The sequence below is a fragment of the Tachypleus tridentatus genome, chromosome 6, assembly GCF_004210375.1.
Source record: "Tachypleus tridentatus isolate NWPU-2018 chromosome 6, ASM421037v1, whole genome shotgun sequence".
Lineage (NCBI taxonomy): Eukaryota > Metazoa > Arthropoda > Merostomata > Xiphosura > Limulidae > Tachypleus > Tachypleus tridentatus.
The window spans coordinates 138,576,258-138,601,262 of NC_134830.1; the positions used below are offsets into that span (position 1 = coordinate 138,576,258).

The following is a 25,005-nucleotide window of genomic DNA, read 5'->3' on the forward strand; positions in this document are numbered from 1 at the left end:
ACACAACAAACATGTGTTAGAGGTAGTAGTTGAAACATACAACAATCTGAAACTAGGACTAGAATAACGTGGTGAGATTTGTTGCAGGTAACGACTACGTAACTCATCAGTGACATATGTAACAACTTACAAACATATGTAGCAACTGCAAGAGGTATCAACCATGTAGCTGATATAGTTCATTACTGTGATATGTGGCACATAACTAACAAATGTAACACGTAACAGCCATGTAACTTGTTACTAATATATGTAACACGACAGGAAAACTTAGGAGGTATCCATCGTGTAGATAATACCTGTTATATGTAGCAAGTTACACACAATTGTAGGATGTAGCATACACACGTATTAACAATTGTATTGTCACTCGGCACGTGACTTGCGACCAAATATTTTATAGGGCAGAGGAGGAAATAAAATATATGATATTAGCAACACACCAGAAGGGCTAGTTTTTTTAAACTGAAAAATTATATGTCACACGCACACCAGGGAATAATATATAGGAGTCATGGAGTAAAACAGTTCGTAGCTTCTACCGTTAGCTCCTGTTGCTACTCAGGTTGTCAGTGCAATTAATGACAATGATATCCTTTCATTTCATCAACTACAAGTTTTACACATTTTACGTACTAGCCTTACGTTCTTTGAGGGATTGGCAGAATTTCTAAATCCCAAAAAACAGTCGCAACTTGCTAATTGTTTTCCCCATACCTATCGGTTCTCTCGTATATCTCTTGTTTTTCGTTAAAATGTGTAATTGGGTAAAATGTAACGGACTTACTAAATAACACCTCCACGTTAACGTTACTCACGTTTTTATACTGCTGAAATTGTTTATTTCACTTCCAAGGAGATTCCATACGTTGAGCCACGCACAAGACGTTAAAACTCCTACCAAGCAAACGATAACAGAAACGTATAAATTTGAAACAAAAACGAAAAGACAGTGTTTAGTCTCTGAATATTTCACAATGTTGACGTACATTAACACATATCAACATATTATCTGCTCACCTGACTGTTTATGCCTAGGATTAGCAGCATGAAGAAGAATACAGTTGCCCATAAAGGTGGAGGTGGCAACTGTAAAACAACTTCAGGGTAGGTGAGAAATGCCAACCCTGGACCTGAAGAAAATACACCATGTTAGATTGTGTCTAAACAAAGACCGTGTTTGTACTCTGAAAATAACACAACAGGTCACTGTCTGATAATACTTAGTGTATATTAAGATGTTGACACACTGTAACTTACCAATAGACGTTTCATTTTAAATGTTTTAGAACCAAGATTCAAGAAAATAGTAAAAAAGTTTGTTCTGAAATATTCTGTTACACGTTGATTTAGTACAGAAACAGAGATTTTAGTGTTTATATAAACAACTGAAGCACTAGAAGACTGAATTATCTTACCGGACTTCACAACGTCAGAAACTTCAGTCCCGTCGCCTTTCAAGTATGTCATGTGTCCGAGGACGGAAAATATCACACTACCAGCAAATATACTGGTAGCAGGGTTTACAATACATAGAATATATCCGTCTCTAGAAATAAAGATATACAAACAATAATGAATGTGTGCAAAGTGTACAATAATACCCATGGAAACAGAAACACTGAAAAAATACAGAGTACAGAAATTTATTACATTGAACATTTTTGTGCAAATCATTGTGAAATAATTAAATTAAAACATAAGAAAACATTTCTTAAGAGTTTGTTGTTGTTTTTTTGTTACCGGAAGAAGTTGTGGCTAAACTTGTTGTAACTTCCAAGAGTTACGACGGAACCGAAACCAATACCAAAGGTAAAAAACACTTGTGTTCCTGGTGTCACCTAGACCTAATAACATTAATATAATAAATTAATACTGATTACACAGAGTTCACTTCTGAGAAAATTTAAATTTAACACTAATTTAGTTTTGTTACGTTTTGATTAAAGAATTATTAACTAGTATTAAAGCTTGATAGCAAATTACCGAAAAAAAAAAAAAGTCGCTTGACAGTTACTGATTAACAATGACACTGTTTTCACTAAAGACGTAAATTATAGCTTCATTAGATGGGAAGTTTCATTTGTTGCCCAGCCTGGTTGTTAGTGTTTGTCTTCAGCGTTAGGGGCATTAAAATTCACGGTTAATCCCACTATTCGTTGGTAAAAGAATATGCGATGGGTTCTGTCCAACAACCTTTAACATCTAACATTAATATTTACTAGTGTTTATATCGTATATGAATGTAATAATAATAACATTGGTATATTAATATAATAACAATAACATTTAAATCTGAATATAATAACAATAATATTTATAAATGAATATAATAACAATATCATAAACGAACCTTGGGATCCAAAAGTTTGTCAAATTAAGGAGTAATGTATAAAAGTAGTCCGTCTCCAGCGCCCTCCACGAATGAAAAGAATGATTAGAATGACGTATGGAGTGACTGCTGACACCTTAATAATCTGCAAACAATGAACAAATAATAAAGTTAAACAGTCCAAAAATATGAAATAATTAGTGCCTGAAACATTAAAGATTATTGGATTAAATAAAAGGGGATGTTTTCTTATGATTACTGTAATGGTGTTTTATGTCATTAGGTGATGTTTCCTTATGATTACTGTAATGGTGTTTTATTTTAGTTTAAATCTCACCTTCCACTACTCTGTAGTCCTTTCCAGATGACCAAATAAACCAGAAACAAGGCAAGTAACAAACACAAACTTAGTTCCATGTTCACACCTCCCAAGTCATGTATTCCTGAAGTAATTTGTAATGTTCGACGCCTTCAGAAGAGTAATAAATCTTGTATTATTGAAATATACTATTGAACCAACTTCGGTTAGGGTTTCATAATTTTTAATTTTTGAGTATTAAATGATAAAACTGTATACTATGGTATTATAAGTACCTTTCAAGCCAATAATAGAAACAAGGAAAGTTATTTAAAAACCAATTATACCTAGAAATATATGTCCTAAAATTTATCTTACTAGATTAACAATAACAAGGTTAACTGGGTCACAAGGTACATGGTGCATTATAAACTGGCACATAAGTTGTCCATTATTATTATAGTCATTGTTAGTTAAGCCTATTCCTAGATGTAGCTACAGTAAGCATCATCTGTTTTGAACAGAATTCTACACACTGACACATATTGTACTGAAATCACTAAGCTCATATTGTGAAAAGGAAGAGAAACAAAGACAATGGTAGTTTGTGAGAATAGTGACTCACATGCAAAATAATTTTGAAACACTATTTCTAAACTTCCCTAATTAAAACATGTGTACTTCTGGAGGAAGTGTGCTTTCCCTGGAACAATTACCTTTTTACGTATAATGACTTTGAATGATGTGCTTGTATTTTTAACCAACCTCCACAAAATATACGTATAACAAACATTATAATAGAATTAAAATTAAGCAGTTATTTTGTATTATCAATCTTATTTCTCAACCATGAGCCACAACAAATAATGTAAGTGGTCATTACATTATTTTATCAGATAAAATCCAGACTCTGATGTTAGACTAGTCAGCAGGTATGTAAAATCATTTAAGGGTTAAAATTTGAGTGCTTACAAACGTAATATCTCAACTCGTACTGCCTTTCATAGGGCTGCAGCCAACTGTGAGAAGGCAGTTATGCTTAATATTCAGATACAACCTTAAAGTAGAAATAAAAGCATCCTAAGAATTCTAAAAGTTAAAATTTCCAACCTCCACTCTTTTATTTAAAAAATGATATTAAACAAAATTTAATCAAATTTAAAATTAAACTTTTAATAGAAAGATATTTGAATTCAAATTTGACAATTATTTTACAAATATTTAAATTTTCTATCATTTATATAAAAAACTTCTATTATTATTAATTTTAGCTGTTAACATATTTGCTAAAAGAAGTATCTTACATTCTCATACAAATTATCAAAAGTAATCAATTTTTTTATATTTTCACCTTTAACTTTGTCATTGTTAGTAGCTATTAAGCACAAAGTTACACACTGTTTGTTTTGTTTGTTTTTGAATTTCGCACAAAGCTACTCGAGGGCTATCTGTGCTTTTGTGCAGTGTTTCAAATAAAATTAATTTATCTTTTTACTTTAAATGCCTTTATCAAGTAGTTATTAATTAGCTCCTCTGACCTACCTTTCCCTACATCATTAGCCCCTATATGAACCACAAAAACTGTATCTCTGCTAGCCCCCTTTATTATATCCCCTGTTCTGTCAATAACATACTCCACCTGTGCCCCTAAGTAGCATGATCTGATTCTTGTTACCATATTTATCCCACAGACTGTTCTATCCGTGTCTTGTCAAGGAGTAATAACCTTTATCATCCACATCTTTCACTGACCTCTTTGTTTTCTCTCCCTCCAATAATTCCTCATCTGCAAAAGGACTGAAACTTGTTACTCCATAAAATAGGCTAATTATAACTAAATTCAATACTATTTACTCTAATAATACTATTTATAACTTCCTGAACGTCATTGTTAGCTGATATTATTTTTGTATGTAAAATCTTGAACAACTCTTGAAATCCTGCTGCCATTTCCCACAGTCCACACTTGTGTTTATCTATTGCGTCTAACTGCTCCTCCAACCTACAAACTCTAAATAAACATTCCATATCTTCATTACCAGCTTCATTAAAGGTACATGCGAGTCCCAAGTTCCAACATGAAACCTACACATTGAACCTATTACACATAACAAACTGGGAACGCTTAACTCCTACACTGGTCTTAACCATTGTATTTCACTTACAAGTTGTAGCCTGGAAATAAATATTCAATACCAAATACCAGCACAACTAGCCTATTAGGCTTAACAGTAACGGTGTTAAGCCTAGTATTTAAGAATAAATTAGTTTTCCTTACTAGTTTGTCTTCTCACTAAAGTGGCCCGGCATGGCCAAGCGCGTTAAGGCGTGCGACTCGTAATCTGAGGGTCGCGGGTTCGCATCCGCGTCACGCCAAACATGCTCGCCCTCCCAACCGTGGGGGCGTTATAATGTGACGGTCAATCCCACTTATTCGTTGGTAAAAGAGTAGCCCAAGAGTTGGCGGTTGGTGGTGATGACTAGCTGCCTTCCCTCTAGCCTTACACTGCTAAATTAGGGACGGCTAGCACAGATAGCCCTCGAGTAGCTTTGTGCGAAAATTTAAAAAAAAAATCACTAAAGTAATAAAGTTTATCTTTGATTTTACAGAACTTAGAAACAAAACTTAATATTTTATTAGAACTAACAATCTACGTAATGTTAATAAAAAAAATCGTATATCGTTTGATGCATTTTTTTTTTTTTTGGAATTTCGCGCAAAGCTACCCGAGGGATATCTGTGTCAGCCATCCCTAATTTAGCAGTGTAAGACTAGAGGGAAGGTAACAAGTCATCACCACCCACCGCCAACTCTTGGGCTACTCTTACCAACGAATATTTGATTGACCGTCACATTATAACGCCCCAACAGCTTAAAGGGCGTGCATGTTTGGTACGACGGGGATTCGAACCCGCAACCCTCAGATTACGAATCGAACACCTTAACTCACCTGGCCATAGTTTGATGTACATTATAACCTACCTCTATCTATAAACCAGATTTAAACTAATATAAACAAGTTAATTCTTAAAAGACCAAGAGACAATAAACTAGTTTTTAAGATTGTATTTATTGAATACAACAATATATCGATCATGTTTTATGACTTACCAGTAAATTTGTTTGTCTAAAGTACCGTTATACGTATTAAGTCTATTTTAACTTACTGGTAAATCAAAAAACAGGATCAATACATTGTTTTGTTCGTTTGTTTGTTTTTTGAATTTCGCACAAAGTTACTCGAGGGCTATCTGTGCTAGCCGTCCCTGATTTAGCAGTGTAAGACTAGAGGGAAGGCAGCTAGTCATCACCAACCACCGCCAACTCTTGGGCTACTCTTTTACCAACTAATAGTGAGATTCACTGTACATTATAACGTCCCCACGGCTGAAAGGGCGAGCATGTTTGGCGCTACAGGGATGCGAACCCGCGACCCTCAGATTACGAGTCGCACGCCTTAACGCGCTTGGCCATGCCGGGCCACATCTATTTTTATATTGCATCTTAGAACACCTAATACATTATATCATTACGCATTATCAAATGAAGGTAATTTAGATTTAATTAGTCATATAGCACGTTAGTCGAACGTTGGAGATATTGTGATCAAATCTCTTCATGTGTTGTAATAAACCCATTAGTTACTTAATTTAAGTGTAAAGACACGTTGTCGACAGATTAATTTGTCAAAGAACAACAAACTCATCAAATTAATTATTTATAAAATTAAGACACACGAAATCATCTTTCGTACAGATTATATAAAAGTTTTAGATTGTATAACAGATACATCAAAAACGAAATTTATATTCACAATATTCTTATTTAATATATTAATTAATTTACTAGTTAAGCGCATAACCGATTTATATACATTCACCCCTCCCAAGTACTTGGAAAGTAGGGTTATAGCAAGAATCTCAAGGAAGGTTTAGTATAAATTGTAGTCAGCGAGGGCACTAGTTGGTTAGTGGGAGGTTGTTTGAGAAGAGTGTTTAGAAAGGAATACGTTTCAGAATGTCTGGTAAGATGAGATAAATATTATTCATGACTTTTAGTACATGTGTTAGTGTTCGTTTAGAGTCATATAGCGTGCGTAAGTTGTGTAGTTAAATTAATAGAAAGAGTATGAAACTAAAATGTTACCAGTGTACTTAACTATGTTTATTTTCTGCCACTTAATTTAAGTTTTGTATTGGGTTTGAAAGATTAAAGAACCTCTTCTCGTCATCTTTGTGTTATTGTAAAGGGACAACCTCTTTGGGAATAGTGCAATCGATCTGAGATTCTCTCATCAAACTTGTTTTTTTAAATTTCTAAATAGACTAGTGTTGTAATTTTCAAAACTCCTATACAACTTCAGTTCTTGTACAAGTTTCTCATTTTTAAATTACTTTTCTTGTAGGTAAGAAGACTGCTGTTAAACAACCAGCCAAGCAGACTGTAAGGAACTTTGTCTCATCAATAAAATTTAAACAACCTTGTGTACCCCCACTAGCTTACTTGCTACAGTAAAATGCCTATATCTTAACTTGTTTTAACTTTCTGTTAGTGTTTAAGACTAACTCCTAAAAGAAACTAATATTCTTATTTCTTCATGTTTTATAGGAGATTAAGAAACCTAACCCTAAGAAGAACGAAACTGAAAATAACGCGACTGCACCGAAAAAGGGAGAAAAAGGTGTGTTTCTTTTGTTTTTCTTAATAGGTGCACTTTAACGGGATCGCCAATACTACCCACCTCAAAATAGAAATGGAGTCTACTATATATTTATCTTTACGCCCTATTAACGCGCGCACACACCTTTTCACAAGAACTTAAGTCCTTACCTACCAGCTGATCTTCCTTGAGTACAGTAACTTTTTTTGTTTGTCACTAGGCTGTTTGTGAAATGACTTTCCTAGCTTCAAATCATTTTGTCCTTCCATTCTTCCTCCCTCCGATAAATTTAAATTTAGAGCCCTACAGGGATAGTATTCTCCTCAGTAGATACAATAGATAGCGTAATGTTACCTTTTTTAGAACAACGACGTCAGCTCGCGCGGGTTTACAATAAAGTGTAATTGTTTTTCATTCTATTTCAGGAAAGGGCAAGAAAGCAAAATGAAGACCTGCGATCGGAAGTAAGTTGTTTTTCTCCATGTTTTGTTTAACTTTTTCTAGCTGCTTATTGCTGACATGTCGAATAATTTTGTTTCTTTCGTTTCAGGTGGAACAACTTTCTTCAAACTCTTTTCCTGGCAACTTAACCAGTTATCTTCATTCGTTTCGATATTTTTTAAATTCAATTGTGTTTTATGTAATTTAATAAAAACTTTACTCCTAGATATACCTGACTCCACCTGTTTTTACGTACGATTAACTTTTCATACACGAAGGTACCTACTGATTTCCAGTGGTTTATTCTTGCCTGGGGTCGCGTAACTCTAAATACTTGAATATGCAACAGTACAACGTGAGTAGTCGCTTCTCACGATTTTGAAAGTACTGAATCTAATCTTTTTACTAAAATTTAAATACCTTTTTAAATACAATTTAAATACCTAGTTTTAGTACATTAAGGAAGGGAATATGTGTCGACCTTAATATTAACTAAAATGGATAATAAAACTTCACAATTTTGATAAACCTGATGGCAGTATACGTTAAGTATGACAGAAATGATACATAAGTTTTAACCATACTCTTCGTGTAATTATATTGTGCTTCACTAGCTAAACATATTTCCTACAAGTGTATTACGAAAACCTGTTCCATAAGTTGACTAAAATGGAAAATTTTTGTTTCTTCTGAACGTTTTGATTTACGTACTTGTCAAAGAGGAGTTTTTAATCTTTTATTAAAAGAAAACTACTATTTGTTTATTTCTTTTACCACCTACCATCGACTATTTAACTGATTTCCTCCCCCCTCCTTCCAGCAGCTCTAGCTACAGTAATCATTACCTTTGCTATAATCCTTTTTATAAAACCATACAAGATGCCTCTACACTTAAAATATTCAAATATTACAGTTCTATAAATCTTTAATTATTCCTTGTAATTGCTGTGACTTATTGTCCGTCTGACTGATTTTCATCAAAAGCCAACTAGAACTCGCTAGTAAGAGGTTTCATGTACATTTCTGGCTTCCACGCATATCAGGGAGTAAAATATTCTTACAATCTATTAACATAAAACCTCTTGTACTGGTAAGAAAGTGACAACTTAGTGAACTTTGTCTCACCAGTAAAGGGTATCCACCGTCCCTCTAAGTTCACTTAAATGTCTGGTATTTGCCTTATCTCAAAAGTTAAGGTGAGCTCAGTGACTCTACCCATGAACTGAAATAATGCTAAACTTCAATTTAAATAAACAAACTCATCTCTGCCGCAGTTACGTTATGTATTCAAAACTATGTAAAATTAAGTGAGTGTTAACAGTACAATTGTAGAAAACTGCATATAGAGGAATCTGGGATATTTAACAGAAAACAGAATAACTGCAATTAAGTTTGCCTCTTTTGAGGGCGAACTGTTTTTATGTGCTTATGGCTCGTTTTTTTCCATTCATTCTACCGTTTGGTTTAATTACCTAACTAAATATTTAGGTTTACTTACGTCAACCCACCTTCGAAATAATCTCGTTTATTTTGAATATCTTGGATTTACGAGGAGAGTGAAATCAGTTCCCCCTAGGGATGACGTACAGATATTAATGTTGCAGAAGAGTTGTAATTTATGCAAGTTTATATGGAACAGGATTTTGTAAATTATTATGACAAGGTTACAAAACAAGTGAACTGTAACAAACTAATCCACCAGATACAGTTGAGCAGTATTATTGTTGGTTGCAAGTCCAAATGTAGAATATTGTTATATTCGATTTTTTTTTCTCCCGAGCCCTTTATTTATTATTGAAATATTTACATAACAGTCAAGAGTTCGAGTGCTTGATGGGAGCCGATGTAAACCGTATAAAGTAACACAGTTGAACAGTTATTATACTTTAACTACAAAACTCGAATGTAATTTCAAACAATTAAAATGCGAAGTTAATTTACCCAACCACGGTAAAGAAATGTTAATGAATAATCAACACATACACCAAGTTTAGTAGATATTAAATACAAATTTAATATCTATGAAACATTCGAAGGTTTGTATTGTCAGACACGGTTTGTTTTAATGGAACACTCCGGAAGAAGCTGTAAAGCGAAATATTTGGTGCCCATTTTTTAAAGAAAATTAACATACGGTGTTACAAAATCGTTCCTTTTAGTATTAAAATATTTTATTACGAGGCAGTTTTAAGGTAAGGAAGGATATTTTAAAAGTAGGTACAACGTTTCAGTCATTCGTGCAATAATTTTGAAGTATACCAGTTTAAACAGCAAATAGTATTGATGTCTTAGGACAAAGTTAAAAAAAAAAGTTTAAAAAAATAGTTCGGTTCGCACTACAATTTAAGTAGATCTTTATTGGTGAGCAAATTGAATTTAGGAGTATTAAAGCGTCCAAAACATGATTTGTTTAATTATGCTACCATAGTAACCAAGCAAAACACAATCCGTAGAAAGTTGTGCGCAAGTACTTGTCCATACCACGAGGGTTAACTCCGGTTGGGTGAATGTAATGTTTTTATTGGGTGTTTTATTATTATGATTCAGAATTTATTTACTGACATGAAGTAGTTATGATTTAAATATAATATATAATAATTTCATCAAAATAATTAAATTGTTACAAATATATTGTAATAATTTTTGTTTATAAATACATCTCCAGAGTAGGCCTAACGTTTCTACAGAAGGTTTGATAATGCTATATTTTGATAGAGGTTATGAGAGTTCTCAAGGGCTACCTCCCACTGGATTAGCAAGTTTACGCTTCCCTCGTTATAACTTCAGAATTTTGGCATATTGCCCATATTATAGACTATAACTATATGTCGTCAGATTAGCTGGATATTTTATTATTGTTATTATGATATGTGACAACTTTATACTATAATCTTATTTGTGTGTACAGTTCTGTCAATTTAGAAATGTTGAATGGTGTGTGAAAAAGAGCGGTTACGAAGTGTACAAGTTGATTTTACAAAACTGTTTGTCAGAAAGGAGAATGGGTGAACATTAACACGAGCTTTATCAACATATTTCTCTTTCCACTTCTAGTTTTATGCCAAATCTCTTTTTCGAAACTCCATGACTTCTATTATTTTCTACCTTCTTTCGGGTACACTATTATGGTTACACCAACCTTGATCGTATTTATTGAAATTGAAACAATTTTTAATTTTACATTTCCCCAAACAGGAGGAGCAAGGAGATACAATTTTTATAGTAACATGATATATTTGTTTTGTAAGTTTTAAAACAGGGAATAAAACAGAAAACACATTCAGGAAGTATTTATGCACAGTGGAAAGAGTGTAGGTTTATGATACTCTAAACCTGGTTTTGATATATATGACGGGCACAGCACAATTAGCCCATCGTATAGCAAAATTTCGTTATAAATCATGTGATTAAATAATGTTTAATGTGCTGTGTTATTATTCGAAGTACTATGAAGATAGGAAGTTAATAGGGTATAATTGATGTAATATTTCGTGACAGTTTTCTTACGTTAAATTTCTTAATATACTTTAAACTTTGATACTAATATTCAAATATTTTTATATTCATAGAAAATGGTGTAATTTATTTAAAGCATAACGTCGTGGATGATATCGCATTCTTTATGACGTTATTAATATATCTCATAATGGATAACAACACGCCCATTATTACGTTACTGATACATTTTTTAATTCTTTGAAAGTGTCTTTTGGTAGCAGGATGATTAGGTAACATCGTGTCCATTATAAGCGTTGTTAATACATTTTTTAAAATTATTTAAAGTGTGTCAGCTGGTAGCAGGATGAAGAGTAGGTTACCGTTGTTACATTTCGGTAAAAATATATCCACCCAGAAACACCCAGTAAGGAGATGTGAAGTAGCCGTACATCCGATTTGAGTAGTTACCACCCATAGCTTAAGATAACAGCATGTATAAACGAAAATAAATGAAATTTCTTTATTCTGTATGTTGAAACAGTAAATATAAGTGAAACTTACGGAGAAAAAGTAATGAAACAATGTAAGACTAATTTAGGTCAAACCATTAATAAATCGTTATAATAACACAGCATTTTAAAACTATGTTTATATAACATTAATAAATTGTAAAACTACTCCAAGCCGACAATAATACATTTGGAAACTACGTCAATTAGACAATATATTTTGAAACTATCTTAATCCGAGAACAATATATAGGGTTTACGTGTAACCCTTTTATTCTGCAATTTTCTTAATTTGGAAATATCTGCCTTAAACGATTTTTTTTTTATATTTCCTGTTCTACTTTATAAATCCGGATAAAAACGATGGAAACTTGATGGTGTATCAAAGTCAGTACGTTAGAAACATGCAGCAAAAACTAGAGATGTTGGAGGTGGAAATGGATGACCTATATCCTTTAGTTTCGCAAAGTTTCAATTGTTTAGGTTTACGACGACCTTCTCAAGCATTTAGTTTCTTTTAATTGTCGTCATATGTTATAGAATAAGTGAAAATGGAGCAATATTTTAAAGACCGTTATTTATAATAATATAAGTAAAGGTATTGGGATAACGATTATTTTAAAGTAAAATGAACGGTGATAAATAATTATTCCTCCAAACATCCAATCACAGGAACTACCTAAGTAGTGGTCATCTACCACCTAAGATCAAATGGTGCTGCCCAGCAGGGGGTATTTTTTAATGTCGGGGAAGCCATAGTTTCACAGAGTGACACCAAAGCATGAATAATTTGAAAGTGTGCTACTAGTGTCGAAGTCTTTCAGTTGGTATTGCTAGGGAAAAATGACTTGAAATAACAAGGAAAAGTAGAGACAGATGATTTGTTATGTCTAAACATATACAATAACAAAAGGTTAAGAAAACAAAAACAATGTATTGGAGCATTCTGTAGCTCAATAAAACCTCTACCTAGAACAAGATAAGGTAAAATGGATAATGAATCTTAAATTTCAACAACATAGGAAAGAGGACTAGTGGTGTTTGGTGCACCCAGGTGAGTTGACTGAGTTCTAACTTGAAGACATTAATGTGTGAGATCAATTGCATGGTCTGTGCAAAACGGGCGTTGGCCATCAGTGTAACCCCACCCCATGTGTTCCCCAACAGAAACTGTGGAAAGAAAGATCTAAACTGGGAAGTGACTGTAGAATACGAATAAACCTAGTGTCGAGCGTGACTGATGGATGAGATATCAAGAAAACTTGTTGTGCTGTCGCCCTGGTTCAGGGATGTTCACCACACTATTCTCATACATTTGAAGACATCTCGACTTGGTGTTGACTAATGCTTTATAGGGAAAAGGCTAAGACCATAATCACAAACATCGTGAGTGGTACAAAGCAGATTACATCCCTACAATCAATGTAAAAATAAAACAAGGTCTCTGACATTTACTAAACGTTTTAAGACATATACACTGCTGGCCAAAATCTTAAGGCCAATGAACATAAAGAAAAAATATGCATTTTGCGTTGTTAGACTCAACCACTTATTTGAGTAGAGCTTCGAAAGATGAAAATAAGAAAATGGAAAATAAAAATAAAAACCTTTTTTAGCATTTAATAGGGAAAATATGAACACTATGAAATTAGCCTAAATACTAGCTGGTCAAAAGTTTAAGACCACACTGAAACGAAGCTTTAATCGGTAAACACGAAATTTAGTCATTTGTGTTGAAGCATTAGCGTTGTCAATATCTCCTACTGATATCTCCTGTGTCACATTGGGTAAAAACATGGCAAAGGCTAAAATGTTGACAGAGTTTGAACGTCGCAGAATTGTCGAGCTGCAAAAGCAAGGTCTCTCTCAACGTGCCATCGCTGGTGAGATTGAGCGAAGTAAAACTGCTGTTGCAAATCTCTTAAAAGACCCTGAGGAATACGGAACGAGAATTTTAAGTGGTCGGCGCAAGAAAATTTCGCCGGCGTTGAACAGGAGGATTCGACGGGTTGTCCGACAAGACACCAGTCGATCGTCGAACCAGATTAAGGCTCTTTCGGACGCAGAATGCGAATGCGGCTCTAGAATAATAAGACGGCATGTACGAGAGAAAGGCTTTAAAAACCGTAAACGTCTTCAAAGGCCAAGCTTCCTTCCACACCACCAAACGTCTCGGTTAAACTTTGCTGAGAAGCACCAAACATGGGATGTAGAAAAGTGGAAGAAGGTTTTGCTCTTTGACGAGAAAAACTTTAACCTGGATGGTCCAGATGGCTTCCAACGTTACTGGCACGATAAGGATATTCCACCGGAGACATTTTCTACACGACACAGTGTAGGAAGTTCTATCATGATCTGGGACGCTTTCTTCTTCCATAGAACAATGGAGCTTCAGGTTATAAAGGGGCGTCAAACAGCAGCTGGCTATATTGGCATGTTGGCGAGAGCATTTTTATCAACTGAAGGCCCTCGCTTGTGTGGAAATGACTGAATCTTTCAGCAGGACAATGCCGCAATCCACAATGCTCGCAGGACAAGGACTTTTTCATGGCGAATATCGTGATTCTTTTGGACCATCCAACGTGTTCGCCCGAACTGGACCCCATTGAAAATGTTTGGGGGTGGATGGCAAGGGAAGTCTATAGAAATGGACGTCAATTCCAAACAGTGTATGAACATGCCAAAGCGATTGTTTGAAGTTATTCGCAATGACGGCCGTGCAACTCACTACTGAGACCTCTTGTTGGGCATTTTCTACCCTGTTTAGGACTTCTTTTTGGTATGGTTTTAAACTTTTGAGCAGCTAGTATTTAGGCTAATTTCATAGTGTTCACATTTCCCTATTAAATGCTAAAAAAGTTGTTTTTTTTCCTTTTCATATTTTCATCTTTCGAAGCTCTACTCAAATAAGTGGTTGAGTCTAACAACGTAAAATGCATATTTTTTTCTTTATGTTCATTGTCTTTAAGATTTTGGCCAGTAGTGTATAAACCACATTCTTAAAATTTGAGGCCACTAAACCTATCGCGGTTACTGCAGTAACCGAACAATTAAACACATAAAATGAGGAAATAGGACATTTTAGACACCTAATAATCTCAAAGGGGACTTTCAAAACATCGCAAAATACTTATAATACATATAATGGTAATGTAGTAGGCCTACCTTAGAAGTTAGAAAGTAGTGAGAGTGATAGTACAGTAAGATTAAAGTACAGATGTGGTGTGTAATAATCTGGCCTAGGGCCAAGTGCATATCATTGATCATGAAAGTAAAAATACTCTACTCAAATAAGTGGTTGTATCTAACAACGCAAAATGCATATTTTTTCTTTATGTTCATTGGCCTTAAGAATTTGGCCAGCATTGTATATGCAAGACTACCAAATCTCTGATCGTGAGTTTACAAATATCTTTTAGATCACTCAATCTCTAATCGTTACTTTACAAATATATATCATTAGACCACCAAATCTCTGATCGTGGTTTTGATCACCCGTGAACTACACTGACCACTTGAGTGAGCTATAACTAGAATTGTTATATACTCATTGTTCTAAAGATAGAGAAGTACATCTAGTGGAGTTGAAACCTTGTTATTTATGTTGTTGACACAGTAGAATTGTGTGTTTGTGTGTGTTTTCGTGTAGGAAAGCCACATAGGGTTATCTGTTGAGTCTAGCAAGGGAAAACGAACCCCCGATTTTAGCATTGTAGGATACAGTACAATAGAACCTGGTTAGATAGCTTGCGAAACAGTTAAAACCTTGACGTTTATGTTGTTGACACACTAGACTAGAACCTGGTTAAAACCTCGTCGTCTGTGTTGTTGACAAAAGATAAACCACAAGGTTGAATAAATAATAAAACGTTTTCTCTAACTAAAGATTAAGAAACATCGCCTGGATAACAAGTCTGAACCCAAGGAAAACCCAAAGTTTGAGGAAATGGCGAAGATGGTTCAGGTGAGTGATAGTTACCATCATTACTGTAGCTTGTACCTAAAGTTGACGTTCTATAGTGAAATGCCAGAGTTACGGTTAGAAAGATTAAAGAATTTTTAGAGTCGAAATATCAAACTGCTGTATTACCAACTGGAAACTAAACGGCAGCCTTTCAGACGTCAGTTACAATAACAAATGATTTGCATTCCATTAATTTGTAAGGCATAAACTTTCTCAGTTGTAGTTTTAGTCCCATTAAATCTATGTATAGAAATGTATTTACATGTACTGGTTGTGATTGACAAACTTCTAAACTCACCTCTTATAGCGTATCTTACTTAACAGCATTGTAATTACCCAGGACAAAACTACTAACAGATACAAACGTATCTGTTGTGGTGTGTTTCACTTGGATACTGTCATACTTATTCAGGATAAAGTTACTAACACATAGATACGTACCAAATGATTAGCTATTATTATATTATATTTGGGAATGATGGTTAGATACTATTGTATTATATTAGTTAATTGTGTTTAAGTACTATTTTATTATACTTATTATTATGTACTGTTTTATAATATTTGTTGCTAGGTGCTATTATATTTATTGTTAGGTCCGGTTAATTTTTTTAATTGTTAGGTACTGTTATATTAATATTATTGTGATCTAACATAGTGTTCAATTATTGTGTAGGGTCTTGAGAAAGAAGTGAAAAACGTTCGATATTGCCTGAAACAAAAGGAATTAGACCTGGACTTGATTCGATCAGAGAAGGATGATATCCGTAAAGAGCTGAAAGAGATGGAAAGTGAACAACATAATTCCGTTGCTATGTTACCAAACTGTTAAATTTAGTATCGATTTATCGTTAGTCCACTTTATCACTCGTTTTGTGTTTTACAAACCTATGTAACATTGTTCAATCACAGAAACCAGAGCTGGCGAACATAGAGCATTTCTGAACGAGTTTACCGAGTTACGAAAAACGAACATAGAACAAGGAGAAAAGATGCAGGTCTTGATGCAACAGGTCAATATGGCTGAGGAACGTGAGAGGGAGACTTAACGTGAAACAAACGAGATCCGAGGAAAACTAAGTCATGTCGAGCAGCAGGTGTGGCTAGAGGGCACTGTTTCATGTACACTTTTTAAAGCACTACTCTTATTTCTCACTGTTATTACCTATGTTATTTCTCTAGCATGTAAAGGCTTTATATAAACTACAGATACATAGTTCTTTCTAATTACAGAACTTCCTATGGAAACTTGAATAGAAGAACTGTGTAAAATAGCAGTGGGATCTCCCTTCAATCCCTAGTATATTTTCTGGTTCACTGTTACTTACCATTATCTCACACGTGCTAATCCCTGTCTAAAGGTTTTTGATAATGTTTTTTATTATATTAGTTGGAAGTTCTTTCACTTTAGAACAAATATTTCCCATAATCAACCACATGAACTCGGGAAACGTGACGGCATCCTGCGGTAGAAACCTGAAACAACCCTTTAACAAGTCGAATGTTATTAAAATAGAGTGCTGTTAGAATTGAATGTTATTTAGGTTATAAGAAACGTTAGTGTTCTTTTCCATATCCTTCAAACTGCGTTCAGGGATTCAGGACCTGTCGTTGCTAGAAATGTACGCAATAATTTATATCTACCGTGTAAAAGACTAGATAATTATTTATTTATTTTATTTATTAAAATAATTTCTCTACTGAGGTTTGTTTTAAAAAAAATCTTCGCGTATTTTTTTACATGTGAATTTAAGACTTCATTACCTTTAGCTGAGAGACAGTGAAGGTAAAACTAAGCTGTACAAGAAATACATAGAAGAACAGGAACAAAAGCTTGAAAACTGCCAGCTGAGACTGCAGTCACAAGTACAGACCCCACAAGAATCAGTGGTAAAAGAACTGAAGGTGAGCTCAGGAACTAGGCCCGCTTTAATATTATCATGAATACATACCACAAGTAAACATTGTTCATGAAAACCTTTATTAGAAGCTGTGGTAAAACAGTAGAAGGTAAGTTGAACATTGTACATGAAGACCATTTCTAGAACCTGTGGTGAGAGACTAGATGGTAAGTTGAACATGGTTCTTGAAGACCTTTTATAGAACCTGTGGTAAGACTAGAAGGTACGCTGGACAATATTCCTGGAATTAACAGTGTAGGGTTAGATAGCATGGAAATTTTATTCATAAATGCATAATAAAACAGGAGCTAAATGATTGAATTTAGATATTGCAGTAAAGACTGTCGTCGTTTTGTTTTACAAGAAGCTTCATAAATAAACTTGTGTTTATTTACTGATAGGTTCATGCAGTTCAGTCAACAACACACGTTGATAAACGTGACTTTTCAACAGTTAAAAACGGTGACGATCTAAGAAAACTCCCATATGGTTTTATAATTAAAGTAGGCATAATAACTGTCTTTAAAAGTCTTAGATTACTCAAGGAAAACCCGGTAATATTTTCCGAAAAAGAGAAAGTCGTTACCAGTAGTTTCAATAACTTTAGTCAACATGTCATGTTTTTCAGCTTCAGAAATTAACATATAAAAACCACAAGGGGTTATATTAGACGTTTGGTGTAATTTAAGTAACAGCAAAACTGTGAGAGTTGGTTGTCCCAGGTTATACTAGGAGTTGTTTTTTTCATTAGGTCTAACTTATCAAATAAAAGATGAGAGTTAGTTATCCCAGATGCTGTCTTTTCATTAGGATGAGCTTCAACAAGCTTTGGAGCAGCTCCAAGAAACAAAGCAACAAGTTGAATACGGAGAACTTCTTAGGTCTCGGCTTGTGGAAGACTTTAAAATATTAACACAACAAAAACCTCAGGTTCAGGTTGATCTGATTGAAGCCAGAAGTCAATTGAGAGAGGTAATATAACATTTCTTGACGTAACAATTAGAAATTGAAGAGTATAGGTTTGTAACAAGTAAATAGATGTTTCGAGAAAACTTCAGAGCAAGACTGAAGTCAACTGATATTAACTGAAGCAATTAGATATTACCTGAAAACATTAGGATAAGTCAGGCATTGCTTATGGATGTCAAAATAGGTCAGGTAAGGCCTAAACACATTTTGTGAAAACTATGAATATATTAAAACACAAACTCTGTAATTTACCAGTCACTCAGATTCAAATAGTGAGAGTTAAAACTGTAAAAAATAGATTGCAATAAGTAAATAATGTTTGTAAATTTAAAAAAGTACTTTACTACCTTGTATGTTACTATGAGGAAAACTTATGCTGTTATAAACTACCAAAACAACCATTTAGGAAAAGGAGATTTGAGAGTCATTATAGTCGCGCCAGACGGAGCTCATAAGTGAAGATTCAACCGCTAGAGGTCGCGAATGTCTGCTTACAAAGACGATCGAAGAGAACAAAAGTTCACTGGCTGAGGAAAGAGAGAGAAATAAACGTCTGCTTGTGGAGGTAAAGCCCCTGTTTTCTGGTATTGTTGCTTTCTAAATTAGTGAAAATCTAACACTAGATACGATTGTTAAAAGTTTGTCTCAGTTTTCAATAAAAGTTTTATGTAAAAGTATATAATCACAACGTGACGTAAAAATAATAAACTAGAGAATCCGTTGTGTCCAATCTACAGACGCTAGAAGACGTTGTAATATCTTATCAAAGTGTGTTGGTATTTGTATTGGTTTAAAACTTGTGGAGGGTGTTGGGCTGAGTTAATCATCTGACGTGTGGACTGTGGTGATGTTAATTAAACAGTTGATATTTGAGATGTGTTGTTGGTTATGTTGTAGTGTAATCTAATAATTAATTTTCATATTATAACTATTGTAATAGTAGAGTCTAAAATGTAAACGTTTGAGTGAAATACAAGTTAAAGTCATTGTCATATGAATCTACTTTATTTAGGGCTGTCTTACTATTATAAATGAACTATATTCTAATGTTATTTACCAATTTGATCGTAAATTGAAGGTTTCCTCGTTTACCAGGTTGCAGAAGAACAGCGTTTAAAGATCAAAGAACAGAATACCGTTTCGTTTCTAAGAGGGAAACTGAAGGAGACAAAACAGTGGTGGACCGTAACCCAAGAAAAAAACTGTCGACTTCAGAAGGAGAAGGATTTACTGAATTATGAAATTTCGTCTTTAAAAACAAAAGTGAGTTTTGGGGACTGTTATTGTTTGTCATTTATCACAAAGGGTATCGAAACCTGGTTTCTAGCACTGTAAGTACACAGCTACTGAAGGGCTAAACTACTATTTCGAAACAATTACCAAGTTAAAATAGAGAAGGAAATCAGAGTAATGTCTAAGAATGGAATAAATGCAGACAATATGGTCCAAAGACAGCATGGATAAAATACACACAATATGGACGAAACACACACAATATGCTCTTTGTTTACCAATGGAAACGGACACTTGGATCTGAGCTTATCCACCAGAAGACGTATAATAACCAGATTTTACAGCTAATATCATTATGAATTAGTCTTAGTGACTGCCCACTCCAGTGTTTCAACGATAAGTATGAGAACTTGTAATTCTAAACATCAAGTTTCGATACCAGCAAAACGACAGCTTATGCATTAAAATATAACTAATCTTAGTTATCAAATTATTAATTAGTGTAATATGACTTCCATCACCATACTTGGTTATCAAATCGTCAAGTAGGGTGATATGACTACCATCACCGTACTTGGTTATCAAATCGTCAAGTAGGGTGATATGACTACCATCACCGTACTTGGTTATCAAATCGTCAAGTAGGGTGATATGACTACCATCACCGTACTTGGTTATCAAATCGTCAAGTAGGGTGATATGACTCCATCACCGTACTTGGTTATCAAATTGTCAAGTAGGGTGATATGACTCCATCACCGTACTTGGTTATCAAATTGTCAAGTAGGGTGATATGACTACCATCACCGTACTTGGTTATCAAATCGTCAAGTGGGTGATATGACTACATCACCGTACTTGGTTATCAAATCGTCAAGTAGGGTGATATGACTACCATCACCGTACTTGGTTATCAAATCGTCAAGTAGGGTGATATGACTACCATCACCGTACTTGGTTATCAAATCGTCAAGTAGGGTGATATGACTTCCATCACCGTACTTGGTTATCAAATTGTCAAGTAGGGTGATATGACTACCATCACCGTACTTGGTTATCAAATTGTCAAGTGGGGTGATATGACTACCATCACCATACTTGGTTATCAAATCGTCAAGTAGGGTGATATGACTACCATCACCGTACTTGGTTATCAAATCGTCAAGTGGGGTGATATGACTACCATCACCGTACTTGGTTATCAAATTGTCAAGTGGGGTGATATGTCTACCATCACCGTACTTGGTTATCAAATTGTCAAGTGGGGTGATATGACTACCATCACCATACTTGGTTATCAAATTGTCAAATAGGGTGATATGACTACCATCACCGTACTTGGTTATCAAATCGTCAAGTCGGGTGATATGACTACCATCACCGTACTTGGTTATCAAATCGTCAAGTCGGGTGATATGACTACCATCACCGTACTTGGTTATCAAATCGTCAAGTAGGGTGATATGACTACCATCACCATACTTGGTTATCAAATCGTCAAGTAGGGTGATATGACTACCATCACCGTACTTGATTATCAAATCGTCAAGTAGGGTGATATGACTACCATCACCGTACTTGGTTATCAAATCGTCAAGTAGGGTGTTATGACTACCATCACCGTACTTGGTTATCATATCGTCAAGTAGGGTGATATGACTACCATCACCATACTTGGTTATCAAATCGTCAAGTAGGGTGATATGACTTCCATCACCATACTTGGTTATCAAATCGTCAAGTAGGGTGATATGACTACCATCACCTTCTAGTAACAGTTCTCTTTAAACATGGCCTGGTGGTTAAGATGCTTGGCTAACAAGTTTTATCACGTGATACATCAGATGTGGTTAGATAAAAGTGGTACAGTAGTTAGTGGTGTGTGCTATTGTCTATGTGAATGTTTGTCAGTTTTAAATCAGTGACGACATTTAGCAAATAATATTTTGTGTAGCTTTATTAACGTTTCGTATTAAGTATTGAAACATACATGCCTTTGTTTTATATATGTTCATATAAACTTGTAGGTGAATGACATTTCTACAGCTATTATAAGGATCGGTTCAGGTGTAGCTTCATTTGAAAATTTACAGTTTTATAGGAAGTGTCATGATTCATAACTGGACCACGAGTTAGATAACCTCATCAATTAGTGAAAACTTTCAACACTTGTTGTACTGTGTAGATTTCTCAAATGGAGCAAGAAACCTCGGAACTTCGTCAAAAAGTTCAAGAAATGAGATTGGCAGTCGAGGAATACCAGAGTAACTCTCAGACAGCAAACCATGTTCAAGGACAACGGTGGCGACACTTGTTACAGCTCACTGACAATATTCAACTACTTGGTCATTCTGCTGTTAGAGACTATCATGATTAATACATTAAATTATGCAACACCCACCATAAATATGATGATTAAAACCAGGCATTACCAGGAGTAAAACTAATGTGAACTGTGCAAGACCTACCATAAATATGATGATTAAAACCAGGCATTACCAGGAGTAAAACTATTGTGAACTGTGCAAGGCCTACCATAAATATGATGATTAAAACCAGGCATTACCAGGAGTAAAACTATTGTGAACTGTGCAAGGCCTACCATAAATGATGATTAAAACCAGGCATTACCAGGAGTAAAACTAATGTGAACTGTGCAAGGTCTACCATAAATATGATGATTAAAACCAGGCATTACCAGGAGTAAAACTAATGTGAACTGTGCAAGACCTACCATAAATATGATGATTAAAACCAGGTATTACCAGGAGTAAAACTAATGTGAACTGTGCAAGACCTACCATAAATATGATGATTAAAACCAGGCATTATCAAGAGTAAAGCCAACAGCTTGCAGGAATATCAGATGATCAAATCATGTTTATTGGTAGGAAGTGGATGATACTGGTATAAATTTATATATATGTGTGTGTGTGTGTGTGAGATTTTCATTTTGTAATGATATATATTCATATTTAACTTGAAACTTTGGATGTGATTATATTTTGTTGGTAATTAAGTATCAAGTCTCAGGGATTTGAAAACAATAACAAAAATATTTTATTCATTATTTTACATTATTGGGTTAGTCACACAAAAACAGTGAATATTCTCGTTTTGAAAGCTTCTGACCACAATCATGTGTACTCATTACATGCAAATGACATGTGGGTTGAGATATCACATATATATGGCATTTATATCACTTTAATAACATTTATTTTTTATAACAACAAGACATGGATCAGTCACCATGACAAAATTAAATTAAAGTTCTATGTTACAATCAGTTCAATCAATTTTGTGATTATTTTCATATTTAACATCTTGCCAGGATCTTCAAACAACATCCAGAAGTAGGTGAGCCCTTGACCTAAAATACATTTTGTGATTAACAAACTTCCTCTAAAACAATTATAATAAAATAACTATGAAATATTCATTAAAATATATAGAACCTTCACAATAAAATAATACATTAGCAAGTTAGTTGAATTAGAAAACAGTTTGATACAAGGACTTTAATTGGACCAGTTGCCTCTAGATATTGACCATTTAGATACTCCATAGTTAAAGGGCTCTAGTCGAACATATGGCTTTTAGGTACTGACCATTGGTGCATTGATACTTATGGTTTAAAAATATTTGATTCTAGGATTCTTGTCTGAACGGTGGCAGCTGGATACTGACCATTTAAATGCTCTTTAGTAGAAAAATTTGTATCGGACATATGGCTTCTAGATACTGACCATTGCTGCATTAATACTTAGTTTTAAAATGTTTCACTGTAGGACTCTAGTCTGAGCGATAGCAGTTCGATACCGACCATTTATATACTCTTTACTAGAAGAATTTCCATTGGACCTTTGGCTTCTAGGAATAGGAAGTGGTGAATAGGTACTTATTACGGTTTTAAAAGTGTTAAATTCAAGGGCTCTAATCTGACCAGTGCAGTCTAGGTACTGACTATTTAGATACTCTTTAGTTACAGGTCTCTAGTTGGACACGTGGCTACGAGAAACTGAACAATGGTGTACAAATACTCACCATTAGACATTACTTCTCCTTTTGCGCAGTCGATATACTATGCATAGAATTCCAACCAAAACTAATGACACAACAACCACTATCAACGACACACCCCACCAAGCCACCTTGTGTTTTCTTTCTGTAATATAGAAGATCACAGTTAGGTAAAATATGACACCAGTTACTTAATTGATCTTTCAGAGTTTTAGAAATTACCAAAACTCTATAGAACCGAAATATTCTTTGCTTCTTGACATCAATGAAAACACTAACAGTACAAAACCTACTACTTGCATCACAACTACCTGGTGATTACATATACTGTGTGGAAATTATCACTTACATTACTATAAAAATAGTATTGTGTAGATAAACAAAACCCAGCCAGATAAAGAATAATACTCATAGTAATTGACAGTATGCCGTCTCAAATCAACCATACTACAATTACATATCAAGATTATGCAGTGTCAGATTACCAATATTACAGTTAGTTATCAACAGAACATTCTGTCCATTCAACAGTGTTACAGTTAGTTATCGACAGAACGTTCTGTCCATTCAACAGTGTTACAGTTAGTTATCGACAGTATGTTCTGTCCGTTCAACAGTGTTACAGTTAGTTATCGACAGAACGTTCTGTCCATTCAACAGTATTACAATTTGTTATCGACAGTACGTTCTGTCCGTTCAACAGTGTTACAGTTAGTTATCGACAGAACGTTCTGTCCATTCAACAGTGTTACAGTTTGTTATCGACAGAACGTTCTGTCCATTCAACAGTGTTACAGTTTGTTATCGACAGAACGTTCTGTCCATTCAACAGTGTTACAGTTTGTTATCGACAGAACGTTCTGTCCATTCAACAGTGTTACAGTTTGTTATCGACAGGACGTTCTGTCCATTCAACAGTGTTACAGTTTGTTATCGACAGAACGTTCTGTCCATTCAACAGTGTTACAGTTTGTTATCGACAGTACGTTCTGTCCGTTCAACAGTGTTACAGTTAGTTATCGACAGAACGTTCTGTCCATTCAACAGTGTTACAGTTTGTTATCGACAGGACGTTCTGTCCATTCAACAGTGTTACAGTTTGTTATCGACAGAACGTACTGTTTATTCAACAGTGTTACAGTTTGTTATCGACAGAACGTTCTGTCCATTCAACAGTGTTACAGTTAGTTATCGACAGAACGTTCTGTCCATTCAACAGTGTTACAGTTTGTTATC

The 25,005-nt window shown here is 34.5% G+C and overlaps 2 protein-coding genes and 1 long non-coding RNA gene across 4 annotated transcripts; all 3 read left to right on the forward strand.

The window, feature by feature from the left end:
* Positions 1-2,747: 2,747 nt before the first annotated feature.
* Positions 2,748-7,959, forward strand: LOC143251742 (uncharacterized). The gene is made up of 6 exons (XM_076502985.1): positions 2,748-2,811; positions 6,579-6,655; positions 7,037-7,074; positions 7,240-7,312; positions 7,717-7,755; positions 7,842-7,959. Exons 1-6 carry the CDS (start codon positions 2,748-2,750, stop codon positions 7,938-7,940), a joined length of 390 nt encoding a protein of 129 aa, XP_076359100.1. The 3' UTR covers positions 7,941-7,959.
* Positions 7,960-15,195: 7,236 nt separating this feature from the next.
* Positions 15,196-17,536, forward strand: LOC143253807 (uncharacterized). 2 transcript variants are annotated; one of them, XR_013029853.1, is made up of 4 exons: positions 15,196-15,643; positions 16,320-16,434; positions 16,556-16,740; positions 17,398-17,534. It is a non-coding gene; the product is annotated as an uncharacterized LOC143253807 (long non-coding RNA). The 2 variants fall into 2 exon arrangements; XR_013029852.1 differs by having other exon boundaries at positions 15,197-15,643; positions 17,414-17,536.
* On the forward strand, positions 17,264-23,113 carry LOC143251743 (uncharacterized). The gene is made up of 6 exons (XM_076502987.1): positions 17,264-17,290; positions 17,414-17,548; positions 18,355-18,516; positions 18,920-19,078; positions 19,609-19,776; positions 21,932-23,113. The coding sequence occupies exons 1-4, from the start codon at positions 17,264-17,266 to the stop codon at positions 18,932-18,934; spliced, it is 339 nt and encodes a 112-aa protein (XP_076359102.1). The 3' UTR covers positions 18,935-19,078; positions 19,609-19,776; positions 21,932-23,113.
* The last annotated feature ends 1,892 nt before the right edge of the window (positions 23,114-25,005 follow it).

Bases quoted from the DNA above. Each gene is read 5' to 3' on its own strand.
- LOC143251742 (XM_076502985.1), top strand. From the start codon at position 2,748: ATGTTCACACCTCCCAAGTCATGTATTCCTGAAGTAATTTGTAATGTT. The intron at 7,075-7,239 runs GTAAGGAACTTT...CATGTTTTATAG, and splicing joins AACAACCAGCCAAGCAGACT to GAGATTAAGAAACCTAACCC. The intron at 7,313-7,716 runs GTGTGTTTCTTT...ATTCTATTTCAG, and splicing joins ACCGAAAAAGGGAGAAAAAG to GAAAGGGCAAGAAAGCAAAA.
- LOC143251743 (XM_076502987.1), top strand. From the start codon at position 17,264: ATGTACGCAATAATTTATATCTACCGT. The intron at 17,291-17,413 runs GTAAAAGACTAG...CATTACCTTTAG, and splicing joins CAATAATTTATATCTACCGT to CTGAGAGACAGTGAAGGTAA. The intron at 17,549-18,354 runs GTGAGCTCAGGA...TCTTTTCATTAG, and splicing joins CAGTGGTAAAAGAACTGAAG to GATGAGCTTCAACAAGCTTT.